This window comes from Taudactylus pleione, unplaced genomic scaffold (assembly GCF_031769625.1).
Source record: "Taudactylus pleione unplaced genomic scaffold, aTauple2 ptg000013l, whole genome shotgun sequence".
NCBI classification, from domain to species: domain Eukaryota; kingdom Metazoa; phylum Chordata; class Amphibia; order Anura; family Myobatrachidae; genus Taudactylus; species Taudactylus pleione.
The window spans coordinates 2536139-2551541 of NW_028284416.1; the positions used below are offsets into that span (position 1 = coordinate 2536139).

At 53.2% G+C, this 15403-nt stretch overlaps 1 protein-coding gene across 1 annotated transcript; it reads left to right on the forward strand.

Annotated features, from left to right (window-relative positions):
- Window positions 1-7: 7 nt before the first annotated feature.
- LOC148542299 (ER membrane protein complex subunit 3-like) lies at window positions 8-13596 on the forward strand. Its single transcript, XM_088470023.1, has 8 exons — window positions 8-213; window positions 10207-10264; window positions 11152-11245; window positions 12393-12497; window positions 12571-12652; window positions 12725-12804; window positions 13108-13190; window positions 13266-13596. The coding sequence occupies exons 1-8, from the start codon at window positions 59-61 to the stop codon at window positions 13365-13367; spliced, it is 759 nt and encodes a 252-aa protein (XP_088326149.1). The 5' UTR covers window positions 8-58; the 3' UTR covers window positions 13368-13596.
- The last annotated feature ends 1807 nt before the right edge of the window (window positions 13597-15403 follow it).

The window sequence follows — 15403 nt, forward strand, 5'->3', positions numbered from 1 at the left end:
GTTACTGGCAGCCCCCTTCCTGGTCATGTCTCAGCTTCCGGTCTGACGCCGCGACAAGATGGCGAGCCCCGAGTTACTGCTGGACTCCAGCATCCGGCTCTGGGTGGTGCTGCCCATCGTGTTCATCACCTTCCTCAGCGGCCTCCTCCGGCATCATGTCACCCGCCTGCTCCAGGGGGACAAGAAGGCTGAGCTGGAGCCCCTCAGTGACAGGTGTGGCTCCCAGCTCCCTACCCCAGCTATATGTACCCCCCCCATGACATGTACTCCCTACCCCAGCTATATGTACCCCCCCATAACATGTACTCCCTACCCCAACTATATGTACCCCCCCCTGACATGTGCTCCCTACCCCAGCTATATGTACCCCCGACATGTGCCCTCTACTCCAGCTCCCTACCCCAGCTATATGTACCCCCCCTGACGCGCGCTCCCTACCCCAGCTGTATGTACCCCCCCTGACGCGCGCTCCCTACCCCAGCTGTATGTACCCCCCTGACGCGCGCTCCCTACCCCAGCTGTATGTACCCCCCTGACGCGCGCTCCCTACCCCAGCTGTATGTACCCCCCTGACGCGCGCTCCCTACCCCAGCTGTATGTACCCCCCTGACGCGCGCTCCCTACCCCAGCTGTATGTACCCCCCTGACGCGCGCTCCCTACCCCAGCTGTATGTACCCCCCTGACGCGCGCTCCCTACCCCAGCTGTATGTACCCCCCTGACGCGCGCTCCCTACCCCAGCTGTATGTACCCCCCTGACGCGCGCTCCCTACCCCAGCTGTATGTACCCCCCTGACGCGCGCTCCCTACCCCAGCTGTATGTACCCCCCTGACGCGCGCTCCCTACCCCAGCTGTATGTACCCCCCTGACGCGCGCTCCCTACCCCAGCTGTATGTACCCCCCTGACGCGCGCTCCCTACCCCAGCTGTATGTACCCCCCTGACGCGCGCTCCCTACCCCAGCTGTATGTACCCCCCTGACGCGCGCTCCCTACCCCAGCTGTATGTACCCCCCTGACGCGCGCTCCCTACCCCAGCTGTATGTACCCCCCTGACGCGCGCTCCCTACCCCAGCTGTATGTACCCCCCTGACGCGCGCTCCCTACCCCAGCTGTATGTACCCCCCTGACGCGCGCTCCCTACCCCAGCTGTATGTACCCCCCTGACGCGCGCTCCCTACCCCAGCTGTATGTACCCCCCTGACGCGCGCTCCCTACCCCAGCTGTATGTACCCCCCTGACGCGCGCTCCCTACCCCAGCTGTATGTACCCCCCTGACGCGCGCTCCCTACCCCAGCTGTATGTACCCCCCTGACGCGCGCTCCCTACCCCAGCTGTATGTACCCCCCTGACGCGCGCTCCCTACCCCAGCTGTATGTACCCCCCTGACGCGCGCTCCCTACCCCAGCTGTATGTACCCCCCTGACGCGCGCTCCCTACCCCAGCTGTATGTACCCCCCTGACGCGCGCTCCCTACCCCAGCTGTATGTACCCCCCTGACGCGCGCTCCCTACCCCAGCTGTATGTACCCCCCTGACGCGCGCTCCCTACCCCAGCTGTATGTACCCCCCTGACGCGCGCTCCCTACCCCAGCTGTATGTACCCCCCTGACGCGCGCTCCCTACCCCAGCTGTATGTACCCCCCTGACGCGCGCTCCCTACCCCAGCTGTATGTACCCCCCTGACGCGCGCTCCCTACCCCAGCTGTATGTACCCCCCTGACGCGCGCTCCCTACCCCAGCTGTATGTACCCCCCTGACGCGCGCTCCCTACCCCAGCTGTATGTACCCCCCTGACGCGCGCTCCCTACCCCAGCTGTATGTACCCCCCTGACGCGCGCTCCCTACCCCAGCTGTATGTACCCCCCTGACGCGCGCTCCCTACCCCAGCTGTATGTACCCCCCTGACGCGCGCTCCCTACCCCAGCTGTATGTACCCCCCTGACGCGCGCTCCCTACCCCAGCTGTATGTACCCCCCTGACGCGCGCTCCCTACCCCAGCTGTATGTACCCCCCTGACGCGCGCTCCCTACCCCAGCTGTATGTACCCCCCTGACGCGCGCTCCCTACCCCAGCTGTATGTACCCCCCTGACGCGCGCTCCCTACCCCAGCTGTATGTACCCCCCTGACGCGCGCTCCCTACCCCAGCTGTATGTACCCCCCTGACGCGCGCTCCCTACCCCAGCTGTATGTACCCCCCTGACGCGCGCTCCCTACCCCAGCTGTATGTACCCCCCTGACGCGCGCTCCCTACCCCAGCTGTATGTACCCCCCTGACGCGCGCTCCCTACCCCAGCTGTATGTACCCCCCTGACGCGCGCTCCCTACCCCAGCTGTATGTACCCCCCTGACGCGCGCTCCCTACCCCAGCTGTATGTACCCCCCTGACGCGCGCTCCCTACCCCAGCTGTATGTACCCCCCTGACGCGCGCTCCCTACCCCAGCTGTATGTACCCCCCTGACGCGCGCTCCCTACCCCAGCTGTATGTACCCCCCTGACGCGCGCTCCCTACCCCAGCTGTATGTACCCCCCTGACGCGCGCTCCCTACCCCAGCTGTATGTACCCCCCTGACGCGCGCTCCCTACCCCAGCTGTATGTACCCCCCTGACGCGCGCTCCCTACCCCAGCTGTATGTACCCCCCTGACGCGCGCTCCCTACCCCAGCTGTATGTACCCCCCTGACGCGCGCTCCCTACCCCAGCTGTATGTACCCCCCTGACGCGCGCTCCCTACCCCAGCTGTATGTACCCCCCTGACGCGCGCTCCCTACCCCAGCTGTATGTACCCCCCTGACGCGCGCTCCCTACCCCAGCTGTATGTACCCCCCTGACGCGCGCTCCCTACCCCAGCTGTATGTACCCCCCTGACGCGCGCTCCCTACCCCAGCTGTATGTACCCCCCTGACGCGCGCTCCCTACCCCAGCTGTATGTACCCCCCTGACGCGCGCTCCCTACCCCAGCTGTATGTACCCCCCTGACGCGCGCTCCCTACCCCAGCTGTATGTACCCCCCTGACGCGCGCTCCCTACCCCAGCTGTATGTACCCCCTGACGCGCGCTCCCTACCCCAGCTGTATGTACCCCCCTGACGCGCGCTCCCTACCCCAGCTGTATGTACCCCCCTGACGCGCGCTCCCTACCCCAGCTGTATGTACCCCCCTGACGCGCGCTCCCTACCCCAGCTGTATGTACCCCCCTGACGCGCGCTCCCTACCCCAGCTGTATGTACCCCCCTGACGCGCGCTCCCTACCCCAGCTGTATGTACCCCCCTGACGCGCGCTCCCTACCCCAGCTGTATGTACCCCCCTGACGCGCGCTCCCTACCCCAGCTGTATGTACCCCCCTGACGCGCGCTCCCTACCCCAGCTGTATGTACCCCCCTGACGCGCGCTCCCTACCCCAGCTGTATGTACCCCCCTGACGCGCGCTCCCTACCCCAGCTGTATGTACCCCCCTGACGCGCGCTCCCTACCCCAGCTGTATGTACCCCCCTGACGCGCGCTCCCTACCCCAGCTGTATGTACCCCCCTGACGCGCGCTCCCTACCCCAGCTGTATGTACCCCCTGACATAAGTACCCCTACATATATACCTTCTACCCCATCATCTATATGTACTCTGACGTGCTCTTTACCTGTTATATGTACCCTGTGGCATGTGCTCCCTAGCCCAGCTATGTACCCCGACATTATATCATATGTATCCTGACATTATTTCTACTTCAGGGTCCATAGGGTATCCACAGGATACCTTGGGGTATAGGTGTGACGTCAGTCGCAGGGCACCAAAGAGTTAAGCTTTCAGCCTCCCAGGATGCACTAGGTCCCCCTCCTATACCCCGCCCCCGGGCCAAGGCACCTCAGTTTAGTTTGGTGCCCGGCCGGAGTCGGGTGCACCTGTTGGAGTGGGGGCTAGAAGAGCCCCTGAAGCTTTTTCTTCATGCAGCTGTGGCTGCACATCTGGATGAACAGCATGGACAGTCAGTCCTGACGTCCATGCTGTCTTCCCTACACCCCGCCGGTACCAGAACGCCGGTACTGATCCGGGGATGCTGGTGGGCGTCTGGGGTCACAGCTAGCGGTGACCCCAGATGCTCCGGACCATGGCCGGATTCAAGGGGGACAGAGGTAAGCAGCGGGGTCCCGCGGTGGGTCCCCGCTGATCACATGGTCCTAAGTCCCCAGGCAGGGGGCTCCCTGGGGACTGGCTGCAGCGTGGAGCCAGGCGACCAACCTGCGCTTCCACTACCCCCTGGGACAGCGGACCGCAGCAGAGCGGTAGCGCTGCGGCGTCCCAGGGGTTAAATGCATGCCAGGGGAGCGCGCCTTCCCTGTCTCACAGCCGGCGCCTCCCCCGCTGCACACAGCCCTCTCTGCACTGTGCTGACTGGTCCTGTGTCAGCGCTCCTCCCCCAGGCCAGCTTCTCTCTGCTCCTCGGCGGCCATCTTCTCTGCAACGCATGGTGAACGCTGCTGGAAGTCTGGAAGGAAGCATCGTGGTCTGGGTCCCCCCGCATACCTCTCCTCCGCTGTGGCTCAGGTCTGTGTATGCAGCGCTGTGTCCTACCAGGCCCTGTGTCTGTGTAGTTGAGTGATCAGCGCTGTTAGTGCAGGAATTGTTATTTCTCTGCATTGTATGTGACTGTGCTAGCGCTGCCTGTAACTTTTCTTCTCTAAACTGTCAGCTTTATTACTGTCCCTGTTCTTTCTGCTAAAGCCCTTGCGGTGCGGTGCTGCAGGGTGGTCTCTCGCCTATTTAATACTTAATTGGTGAGAGAGGTCACATACGTGGTGCCATCATGTCTGAAAGTGATTTTCCCCTCCGGCTACAGTGTACCACGTGCAAAGTACCGTTAGCGGAGGGGGAGGGTAGCGCGGAGGGCCTTTGCCGGCAGTGTTTGTCCATGGCGCGGCCTATTACGGTTACAGCACCGGTACAGGAGCCGCCCTGGGCTTGTTTCGCTCAGGCGTTAACAGCTTTAGTGGGCCAGTTAGCTCCGCAGCCCGCGTTTACTCCGATGGGTGTGTCCCAGCAGTCTGTGGTGTCGTCACCCATGCAGGGGTTCCCACGACAATTGGTGGTACCCCACAGTCTCCCTATTTCCCCGCTCCCGGGTTCTCAGGAGCCAGCGTGGGTTAACTCCCTGACGAGTTCTGTACAGCACTTGTCGGATGTGTTGCAAGGGGAGTCTGTGATGCGGCCTCATAAAAGGCCGGTGGCGTCTCTGTCCGCTCCTTATGAGGATGACGAAGGGACGTCTGATGATGGGGAGATTCTGGATCCTTACGATCAGGAACCTTTCCATACTAAGGACGCTGATGCTAAGTCCAAAGTATATATTCCTGGACTTATTCGGGCGGTCCGCACAGCCTTGGTGATTGAGGACGAAGTTCCCCCAGCGGCTAAATCTAAGTATGCCTTTTTCAAAGATGTGAAGGGCGATGCCACAGTCTTTCCTCTTTCGGGTCAGTTGGTGGACCATTTAGAGGAGGCGTGGAAACAACCTGGCAAAAGATACCAGCCGCAGAGACGCCTGGCGGTGGCTTATCCGTTCGCGGATAATTATTTTGCTAAGTGTGAATCCCCTCCACAGGTGGATTCTCACGTGACCCGTCTTGTCCGTAGTGCCACATTGCCGATGCCATCCATGTCCTCCCTTAAGGATGCTACGGACCGCAAGGTAGAAATCTGCCTGAAGTCCGCTTATTCCCTTGCAGGGGGGGCAGCACGGCCGGCTATGGCCATTTGCTGGGTTGCCAGAGCGATGGAGCGCTGGGCGGATTCATTAGAGGCTTCTTTTGAATCCGACTGTCCGGCCGAACAGGCGGAGTTGATTGGCAATCTCCGTGATTCGGCCACCTACATCAACGAGGCGGCTCTAGACATTAGTACTCTGGTGTCTAGAATTTCTTCAGCAGCGGTAGCTGCTCGTCGCACCTTGTGGCTGCGATCCTGGAAGGCGGACGCAGATCCAAGAAAGGTCTGGAAGCGTTGCCGTTTACCGGAGAAGTTCTCTTCGGTCCGGATCTGGATAAGATTGTGGCCACGCTGGCGGCAGCCAAATCTGCTTGTCTCCCGTCGGCCGCTGCTCCTTCTGGTTCTGGACCATCGTCCTTTCGGTCATCTAGGGCCCAGGGCAGGCCCAAACCACAGTCGTTTCCTCGACAGGCTGGCCCTAAGAAATCGGTCAAGCCCCGGAAACAGGCATGGAGTACCAGACGTCCGGCCCCCAAGCCAGATGACAAGCCTGCGGCCTGACGGTCCGGGTCTCCCCTTGGGGGATCCCAGGGTGGGAGGCCGCCTGCTGCAGTTCTCCCGGTGTTGGTCGTTCACTACGACAGACACTTGGGTTCTGGAGGTGGTCTCTCACGGGTACGCCCTCTCCTTCCGGCACAGACCCCCGGCTCGATTCTTCACCACGGGTCTACCATCAGACCGGAACAAGGCTACGGAGCTGCGGAAGGTATTGCACACTATGCTCCAGGCTGGAGTTATAGTGCCTGTTCCATTCTCCCAGAGGGGCCAGGGTTTCTATTCAAATCTATTTTTGGTACAGAAACCCAATGGGTCATATCGTCCGATTCTCAACCTCAAAGCACTCAACAAGTCTTTGCGGGTCCCGAAGTTTCGGATGGAGACCCTACGGTCCATCATTCTGGCGCTGGAACCTGGGGACTACATGGTGTCATTGGACATACAGGACACTATGGCGGTCATGGCGGCTTCTCTGCGGCTGCAAGGAGTCCGCATGTTGCCGTACTTGGACGACCTGTTATTGGTGGCAGGATCTCCAGAGCTCCTGTTACACCACTTGGACCTGACCATTGCACTGCTGCAACGGCACGGCTGGCTAATCAACTGGCAGAAGTCCACTCTAATCCCGTCTCGGAGGATTCTGCATCTTGGAGCCTTATTGGACTCGGGACAGCAAAGGATCTTCGTGACGGAGGACAAGATCTCTGCTTTACAGTCAAGGGTGCGCAGTTGTCTGCACAGCCGCCGGGTGTCCTTACACTCGGCGATGAGGTTACTGGGCTCCATGGTGTCGGTGTTCGACATGGTGGAATACGCCCAGTTTCACTCCAGACCTCTGCAGCACCTGATCCTGTCCAAGTGGAACGGGCTGCCTCAGTCTCTGAAGTTCCAGACGATTGTGCTCACCCCGGAGGTTCGCCTGTCCCTTGCGTGGTGGTTAAAGACGACCCACCTCAACAAGGGACGTCCGTTCTGGGTTCCAAATTGGGTCCTGTTGACAACGGACGCCAGTCTTCGGGGCTGGGGAGCAGTTTCGGGTCCACACTTGTTCCAGGGCAGGTGGACACCGACAGAAGCGGAGCTTCCAATAAATATTTGGAACTCCGTGCGGTCTTCAATGCTCTCCTGCAGGCACAGCGGTTTCTCCAGGGTCACCCGGTGCAGGTCCAGTCGGACAATTCTACCACCGTGGCCTACATAAACAGGCAAGGAGGAACTCGCAGTCGGGCGGCTCTCGTAGAGGTCTCTCGGATCCTGGTTTGGGCGGAGCGCAATCTTCCGGCCATATCAGCGGTCTTCATCCCGGGAGTGCTAAATTGGGAGGCGGACTTTCTAAGTCGCCAGGACGTTCATCCAGGGGAATGGTCCCTGCACCCGGACGTTTTTCAACTACTGGTGGACAGGTGGGGTCTTCCAGAAATCGACCTCATGGCGTCCCGGCACAACAACAAGTTGCCGGTGTACGGGTCTCGCACAAGAGACTAAGGGGTGTCTCTGGTGGATGCTCTGTCCGTCCGGTGGACGTTCAGGTTCGCATACCTGTTCCCTCCGGTCTCCCTTCTTCCACGGGTAATCCGGAAATTCAAACAGGAAGGAGGGACGCTCCTGTTGATAGCTCCCGCGTGGCCCAGACGGCACTGGTTCTCAGACCTTCAGGGTCTGTCCGTGGACAGTCCTCTGCGGTTGCCGCTACGACCGGACCTTCTGTCTCAGGGTCCTTGTCTTCACCCGGACCTGACTCGGCTGTCTTTGGCGGCGTGGCTGTTGAGACGGCCATGCTGAGGTCCTGGGGGTTTTCCAGCTCTGTGGTGCGTACCATGTTACGAGCTCGGAAACCGTCTTCCGCGAGGATATACCATCGCGTGTGGCATACGTTCTTCCAGTGGTGTCGACCGAGAGGTTATGCACCGCGGGAGTTTCGTCTGTCTCAGATTCTCGCCTTCCTGCAAGCGGGACTAGATCATGGGCTTCGCCTTGCTTCTTTGAAGGTACAGGTTTCGGCCCTATCTGTCTGGTTTCACCGTAGGATTGCTACAATCCCGGATGTGCGCACCTTTATGCAAGGTGTTCTCCGTATTCAGCCGCCCTTTGTTCCACCTGTGGCGCCTTGGGATTTGGCTGTGGTCCTGAGGGCTCTCCAAGGACCGCCGTTTGAACCACTGGACTCAGTGGATATTAAATGGCTAACAGCTAAGACTGTTTTCCTTCTGGCCGTTGCTTCAGCCAGACATGTTTCTGAGTTAGGGGCTCTTTCTTGTAGACCCCCTTTCTTGGTTTTTCATGGGAACAGGGCAGTGCTCCGCACTCGGCCCGAGTTTCTTCCCAAAGTTGTTTCCCAGTTTCATGTTAACGAGGAAATAGTTGTTCCGGCCTTTAACTCACCGGGTCTTTCCGTGGGTGAGGCCTCTTTGGATGTTGTGCGGGCCTTAAGGACTTATGTTGACCGCACTTCTTTGTTTAGGAAGTCGGACGCTTTGTTGTCCTCTATGGCTTCTGTAAAAAGGGTTGGCCTGCTTCAAAGCAAACTTTGGCAGCCTGGATCCGTATGGCTATTTCTGAAGCTTATCTTCATGAAGGCCTACCGGTCCCTCCTTCTCTGAAGGCTCATTCCACTAGGTCTGTGGGTCCTTCGTGGGCAGCTCGACGTGGTGCCTCGGCAGTTCAGATCTGCAAGGCTGCTACGTGGTCTTCTGTCCATACCTTCGTGAGGTATTACAGGTTTGACACCTTCGCCTCTCAGGATGCTTCCTTCGGGCGGCGGATTCTCCTTTCTGCACAGGAGCGTCCCCACCCTTAAAGGATACTGCTTTGGGACATCCCCAAGGTATCCTGTGGATACCCTATGGACCCTGAAGTAGAAAATATGAGATATGGTAAGAACTTACCCTTGTTATCTCTATTTCTACGAAGTCCATAGGGTTCCACAGGACTCCCGCCCTGTCGCACCTGTGCTGCAGATGGGCTTTGCTCTGGTCACCGGTTTTCCGTCTCCCTCTGGTGAGAATGTGATTCTTGTATGTGTCCAGATCTTTGTTCTCTCTCTTTCTTCTCCTCCTCCGGCCTATGGCTTGGTAACTAACTGAGGTGCCTTGGCCCGGGGGCGGGGTATAGGAGGGGGACCTAGTGCATCCTGGGAGGCTGAAAGCTTAACTCTTTGGTGCCCTGCGACTGACGTCACACCTATACCCCAAGGTATCCTGTGGAACCCTATGGACTTCGTAGAAATAGAGATAACAAGGGTAAGTTCTTACCATATCTCATATTATCTGCCTCTCCTTTCCTAGCTATATGTACCCCCTGAATTTTATCTGATCCCTGTCCCAGCTATATGTGATCCGAGAAAACTAATCCCTTCCCCAGAGGCTGTGGGCTCGATTCAATTGAACACTAAGTAAAAAGCATCGGGAGGGAGTTCCCGGAGCTATTCAAAGCAGCACGCTGTTAAGGATTTCTACTCGCACCCCACCAGGAGTGCGAGCAGTAATCTGACAAAAGTACAGGCATGATGCTGTCTTCTGCCCTTAGCGCCGCGGAAACAGCATCGCGCCAGGCAGTTTGGTTGGAGAATGTCCGTTCTCGCAACTAAACACCCTGTTTAAGGCGGAGGAACGGGCATTCTCCGACCTAACAGTGTGCTGAATTGAATAGATCCGGGACCTCCCTCCCAGCCCTATTTAATTCGAGTTCAATTGAATTGAGCCCTATGTGGGTTCGTTGAGCTGTCGGGCCTCCCCATTGTATGATGTCTCTGATCTGTTGCTGCCAACTTCACTCCATGTGTGGCCCTTATCACTCCTTCCCTTAATGGCGTGTGGGTTCTCCCAGCTCCAATCTACCCCTGCTGTCCTCACACCAGACTCCAGCAAGTATAACTCTTCTATCTACTATCCATCCTGATGTCTGCTGTTCGGTGAGACCCTCTCCGCTAATGTGGCCCTCCTTCATCTCTCAGTCAGGTGCTTATCCGAAGCCGGATTCTCAGGGAAAATGGAAAATACATTCCGCGGCAGGTCTGTATGGACATCGTGGCTTCTACTTGTGTGTGTGTGTGTGTGTGTGTGTGTGTAAATGGAATATTCGTGTGAATAATTCCAGGAAGAACATTTCCCGTGGTACATCCGACAGTGACAAGACTGTTCCTTGTTTGGTAAAACCTAGATATACAAATGCTTGATGGGCAATGGCAGGAAACCTGATCGGCACGAAGGCCGGTTACCCACTGGCGTTGTTAGTACTTAACGAGAGTGAACACACATGTTAAATACATACATGACTGACATGGTTATTACTAGATTTGGAGTATACTCTAGACATCTACGATCCGTTTACCTTTCATTAAATACCGGGACGCAAACAGAACACGACCTCGACTTGAGTAAAATGCCAGTAACAGTAGAATTGGCCATTCCGATACCGTATACAGTTATCTCCTTTACGTTTTTACGATCATCAAATGCTTTGTACTGTATGTAATTAGCAGCAGTGGATCCCAGGCCCTATGCTTTCCAGGTGACAATGTTCATTAACGTCACTTTCCGTCTAAACCAATAGACCCAAGCACTGAGCAAGTCGGCTCCTGTCTTAATTTGATCACCCAACAAAATTACTGTCGCTCTGTTAAGAGACAGGATTGCAGCGGCTGTCCACATTTATACATAATCGTATTATCAATGACTATCCCACAAACAAGTCCTTTTTTTTACTGTAAAACATTAAAATTTATTCTCGACTTTTATTACCCATGCGATGTGGATATCTGCTATATAGTTTTATTGTATCTAATATGTCGGCCTAGTATTTTTGAAGCCGACTGCGCTGTTGTGGTTTAATAACCGTTTACACACCGTAGGGTGCGGGACCCGCCTCTATATAACTACCTTCTCTATTTCACCCCCAGTCTTTCCTCATGCGGAAGTTCTATTTCAATGATGCAGAGACGGGGTTCTTTAAGAAAACCAAAAGGAAAGTGGTACAAAAGAATCCACTGACTGGTAATTATCCATCTGCCGTTCCCAAACGATTTATTTCACAAGTGTTTGGTTGGAAAGTTGACCTAAATTTCAGAATCCTGTCCAGTGGTTGTTGGTTCCAGTACTAAAGGTGACTGCAGTATACATAATCAGATTTGGGGGTTAAACATCTGGGGACTGAGGTGGCAGAAAGGTTGTGGGTGCAACAAAAAACTTTCCTTGAGAGGATCGCATGCTGCAAGAGTCCCAGAGTAACCCTCATGTAGGGGCAGTCAGGGACAGGAGCTAAAATATCTCCATCTCTCCTAATCATCTGGACATTGAATATCATTTCACCTCCTGCTCTAACATTGTTTTTAAAAGAGTTTGAAACATTGGAGTCTCTCTTTTTACCTATCCTAATACCCTCTTCCCCCTCTCTGCTTATCTTGCTGGCGCATACTGTTTTTATTACTTTATTTTATTTTTGGAAAAAAATAAAAAAAAAATTTTTTTTTTTTTTTTTAATTATTTTATTTACTATTTTTAACATAGATCAATAGGAATGAACTAACAATAGTACTTCGCGCTCAGTCATCCTAATACCTTTCCTTGTAGCCTACTTACAAATGGTGCTTTTGTGGTGAGGGTCCCCACATATTAGGGGTTTGTGGGATGATTTTTAAAAAATAATGAAGAAATGGAAGTATCTATCGGAGCTCATCTACCTGCTCTTTAAATGCTCTCTAAGCTGCTATAGGTTAGTGCCTGTATTCCGGACATCAGATCTCAGCCTCCCTCCGGTTGGTCTAAGAAATGTGAATGCTATTAGGCAAAGTTTAAAGCAACAAGAGTTCATATTATTTGAAAATGGCAATAGAGATTGGTGTAAGAGTATACGGAATGTATTCAGATTGTGATGTATAACTCGGCATGCCGACATGTTCCCTGTGCTATCTGTAGAATTATAAGTGTCGGCTTTACAACTTTAATCATGTTGCTTTACCATCATGTATTAATGTTTCCAATTGTAAAGCGCAACGGAATATGCTGCGCTATATAAGAAACTGATAATAATAATAAAGTTGATGAACTTTTGATCGTCAATCACGCATACACATCCCGAGTGCCGTTGTGTTACAGGCCCTTTAAAGATGAGATATTAATGCATTCATTCCTCTACCCGCAGACCCAACCATGGTCACCGAAATGATGAAGGGCAACCTCACCAATGTCCTGCCTATGATCATCATTGGGGGCTGGATCAACTGGGCCTTTTCTGGTTTCCTTACAAGTAAGTGTTTTTCGCGTGGAGTCCTCCTGAGTGATCTCCGCGTTGGTAACGGTGTTGCTCCTTTTCTTTCTAGCCAAGGTTCCGTTTCCCTTGACTCTGCGATTTAAGCCCATGTTACAGCGCGGGATCGAGCTGGTCTCTCTGGATGCGTCCTGGTGAGAACATTTTCTGCTTGCTATCTATCCAGCATGGTTCTGCAATGGCTCTGACCTGTGATCTGCTTCTAGGGTCAGCTCCGCATCCTGGTATTTTCTCAATGTGTTCGGACTACGTAGTATGTATACCCTCATTTTGGGACAGGACAATGGTGAGTAGGCAAAAGGGAAGGAGGAGGGGGGTTTACTAAAACATTAATTACTACCAAGTCCATTTTGGCTGGAGTGTCGTAAGTTAAAACCCTATCCCAGTGGGAGCATGGTAAGACCCTGAGGCCTGGTGTTAACTATAGAGAACCAATAGCCAGTGGTGTGTGCTCAGTATAAGGGGGAACCTACTGAATACCAAGTATCTGTTCTTCTGGGATGGGCTTTAACCTATGATAGCTGATTTTAAAGTGATGCTTAGATCTAATATTAAGGCTGAGCTGTTTCCATGGATATGACTTTTACAGCTGCCGATCAGAGCCAAATAATGCAGGATCAAATGACAGGAGCTGCTATGGCTGTTCCTCCTGACACGAATAAAGCTTTTAAAGTGAGTATATAATGGGGGCCTGTGCTCTCTCTCAGTTCCATTTGATATATCTTAACCGACCTATGTCCTCTTCAGGCGGAATGGGAAGCCATGGAGATCACAGAACACAAGTGGGCACTGGAGAATGTAGAGGAGGACCTGATCTCTAAGGACCTGAGCCTGGATTTTAATCAGTGATCACAGGCCCAACGTGTTCGAAAGTGTAATTTTCTCACAGACTGAATCACTAATACAATACAAAATGAAGTTCTATCTGCAATTTACACAATGGGATTCAGCGACACCTATGTTCAATTCCTTTTTCTGATTTAAAGGGTAAATTATAAAAAAAAAAACACAAATGACATTCATATTAAAAACCCTATTGTGTTAGGTGCCAAGAATAAATAAAGTTTTTACCAAACTATGCACGTTTTGTAGATAATACAGATCAAGCCGGTAGGCCTTATAATTCCCATGTACAGTCAGGAACATTGACAGAATTTTCATATTTTGGCCTCTATTCACCACCACAATGGCTTTGAAATGAAACAAACAAGATGTGCTTTACCTGCAGACTTTCAGATTTAATTTGAGGGTAATTACATCCAAATCAGGTGAACGGTGTAGGAATTACAACGGTTTCTATATGTGCCTCCCACTTTTTAAGGGGCCAAAAGTAATGGGACAAACTAAACAATCCTTAATCTAACTTTCACTTTTTAATACTTTGTTGCAAATCCTTTACAGGCAATTATAGCCTGAAGTCTGGAACGCATAGACATCACCAGACGCTGGGTTTCATCCCTGGTGATGCTCTGCCAGGCCTCTACTGCAAATGTCTTCAATTCCTGCTTGTTCTTGGGGCATTTTCCCTTCAGTTTTGTCTTCATCAAGTGAAATGCATGCTCAATTCGGATTCAGGTCAGGGGACTGACTTGGCCATTGCATAACATTCCACTTTTTAGCCTTAAACTCTTTGGTTGCTTTTGCAGTATGCTTCGAGTCGTTGTCCATCTGCACTGTGAAGCGCCGTGCAATGAGTTCTGAAGCATTTGACTGAATATGAGCATATAATATTGCCCAAAACACTTCAGAATTCATTCTGCTGCTTTTGTCAGCAGTCACATCATCAATAAATACAAGGGAACCAGTTCCATTGGCAGCCATACATGCCCATGCCATGACACTACCACCACCATGCTTCACTGATGAGGTGGTATGTTTTGGATCATGAGCAGTTCCTTTCCTTCTCTATACTCTTCTCTTCCCATCACTCTGGTACAAGTTGATCTTTGTCTCATCTGGCCATAGGATGTTGTTCCAGAACTGTAATGGCTTTTTTAGATGTTGTTAGGCAAACTCTAATCTGGTCTTCCTGTTTTTGAGGCTCACCAATTGTTTACATCTTGTGGTAAACCCTCTATATATTATTTCATAATCAATTAAGCAGGTAAAAGGTCTGGAGTTGATTCTAGGTGTGACATTTGCATTTGGAATCAGTTGCTGTCGACGCTCAATATGAGATCCAAAGAGCTGTCACTATCAGTGAAGCAAGCCATCATTAGGCTGAAAAAACAAACCCATCAGAGAAATAGCAAAAACATTAGGTGTGGCCAAATCAACTGTTTGGAACAGTCTTAAAAAAAGAACGCACCGGAAAGCTCAGCAACCCCGGAAGACCACGGAAAACAACTGTGGTGGATGACAGAAGAATTATTTCCCTGGTGAAGAAAAACCCCTTCACAACAGTTGGCCAAATCAAGAACACTCCAGGAGGTAGGTGTATATGTGTCAAAGTCAACAATCAAGAGAAGACTTCACAAGAGTGAATATAGAGGGTTTACCACAAGATGCAAACCATTGGTGAGCCTCAAAAACAGGAAGACCAGATTAGAGTTTGGCAAACAACATCTAAAAAAGCCATTACAGTTCTGGAACAACATCCTATGGCCAGATGAGACAAAGATCAACTTGTACCAGAGTGATGGGAAGAGAAGAGTATAGAGAAGGAAAGGAACTGCTCATGATCCAAAACATACCACCTCATCAGTGAAGCATGGTGGTGGTAGTGTCATGGCGTGGGTATGTATAGCTGCCAATGGAACTGGTTCCCTTGTATTTATTGATGATGTGACTGCTGACAAAAGCAGCAGAATGAATTCTGAAGTGTTTTGGGCAATATTATATGCTCATATTCAGTCAAATGCTTCAGAACTCATTGCACGGCGCTT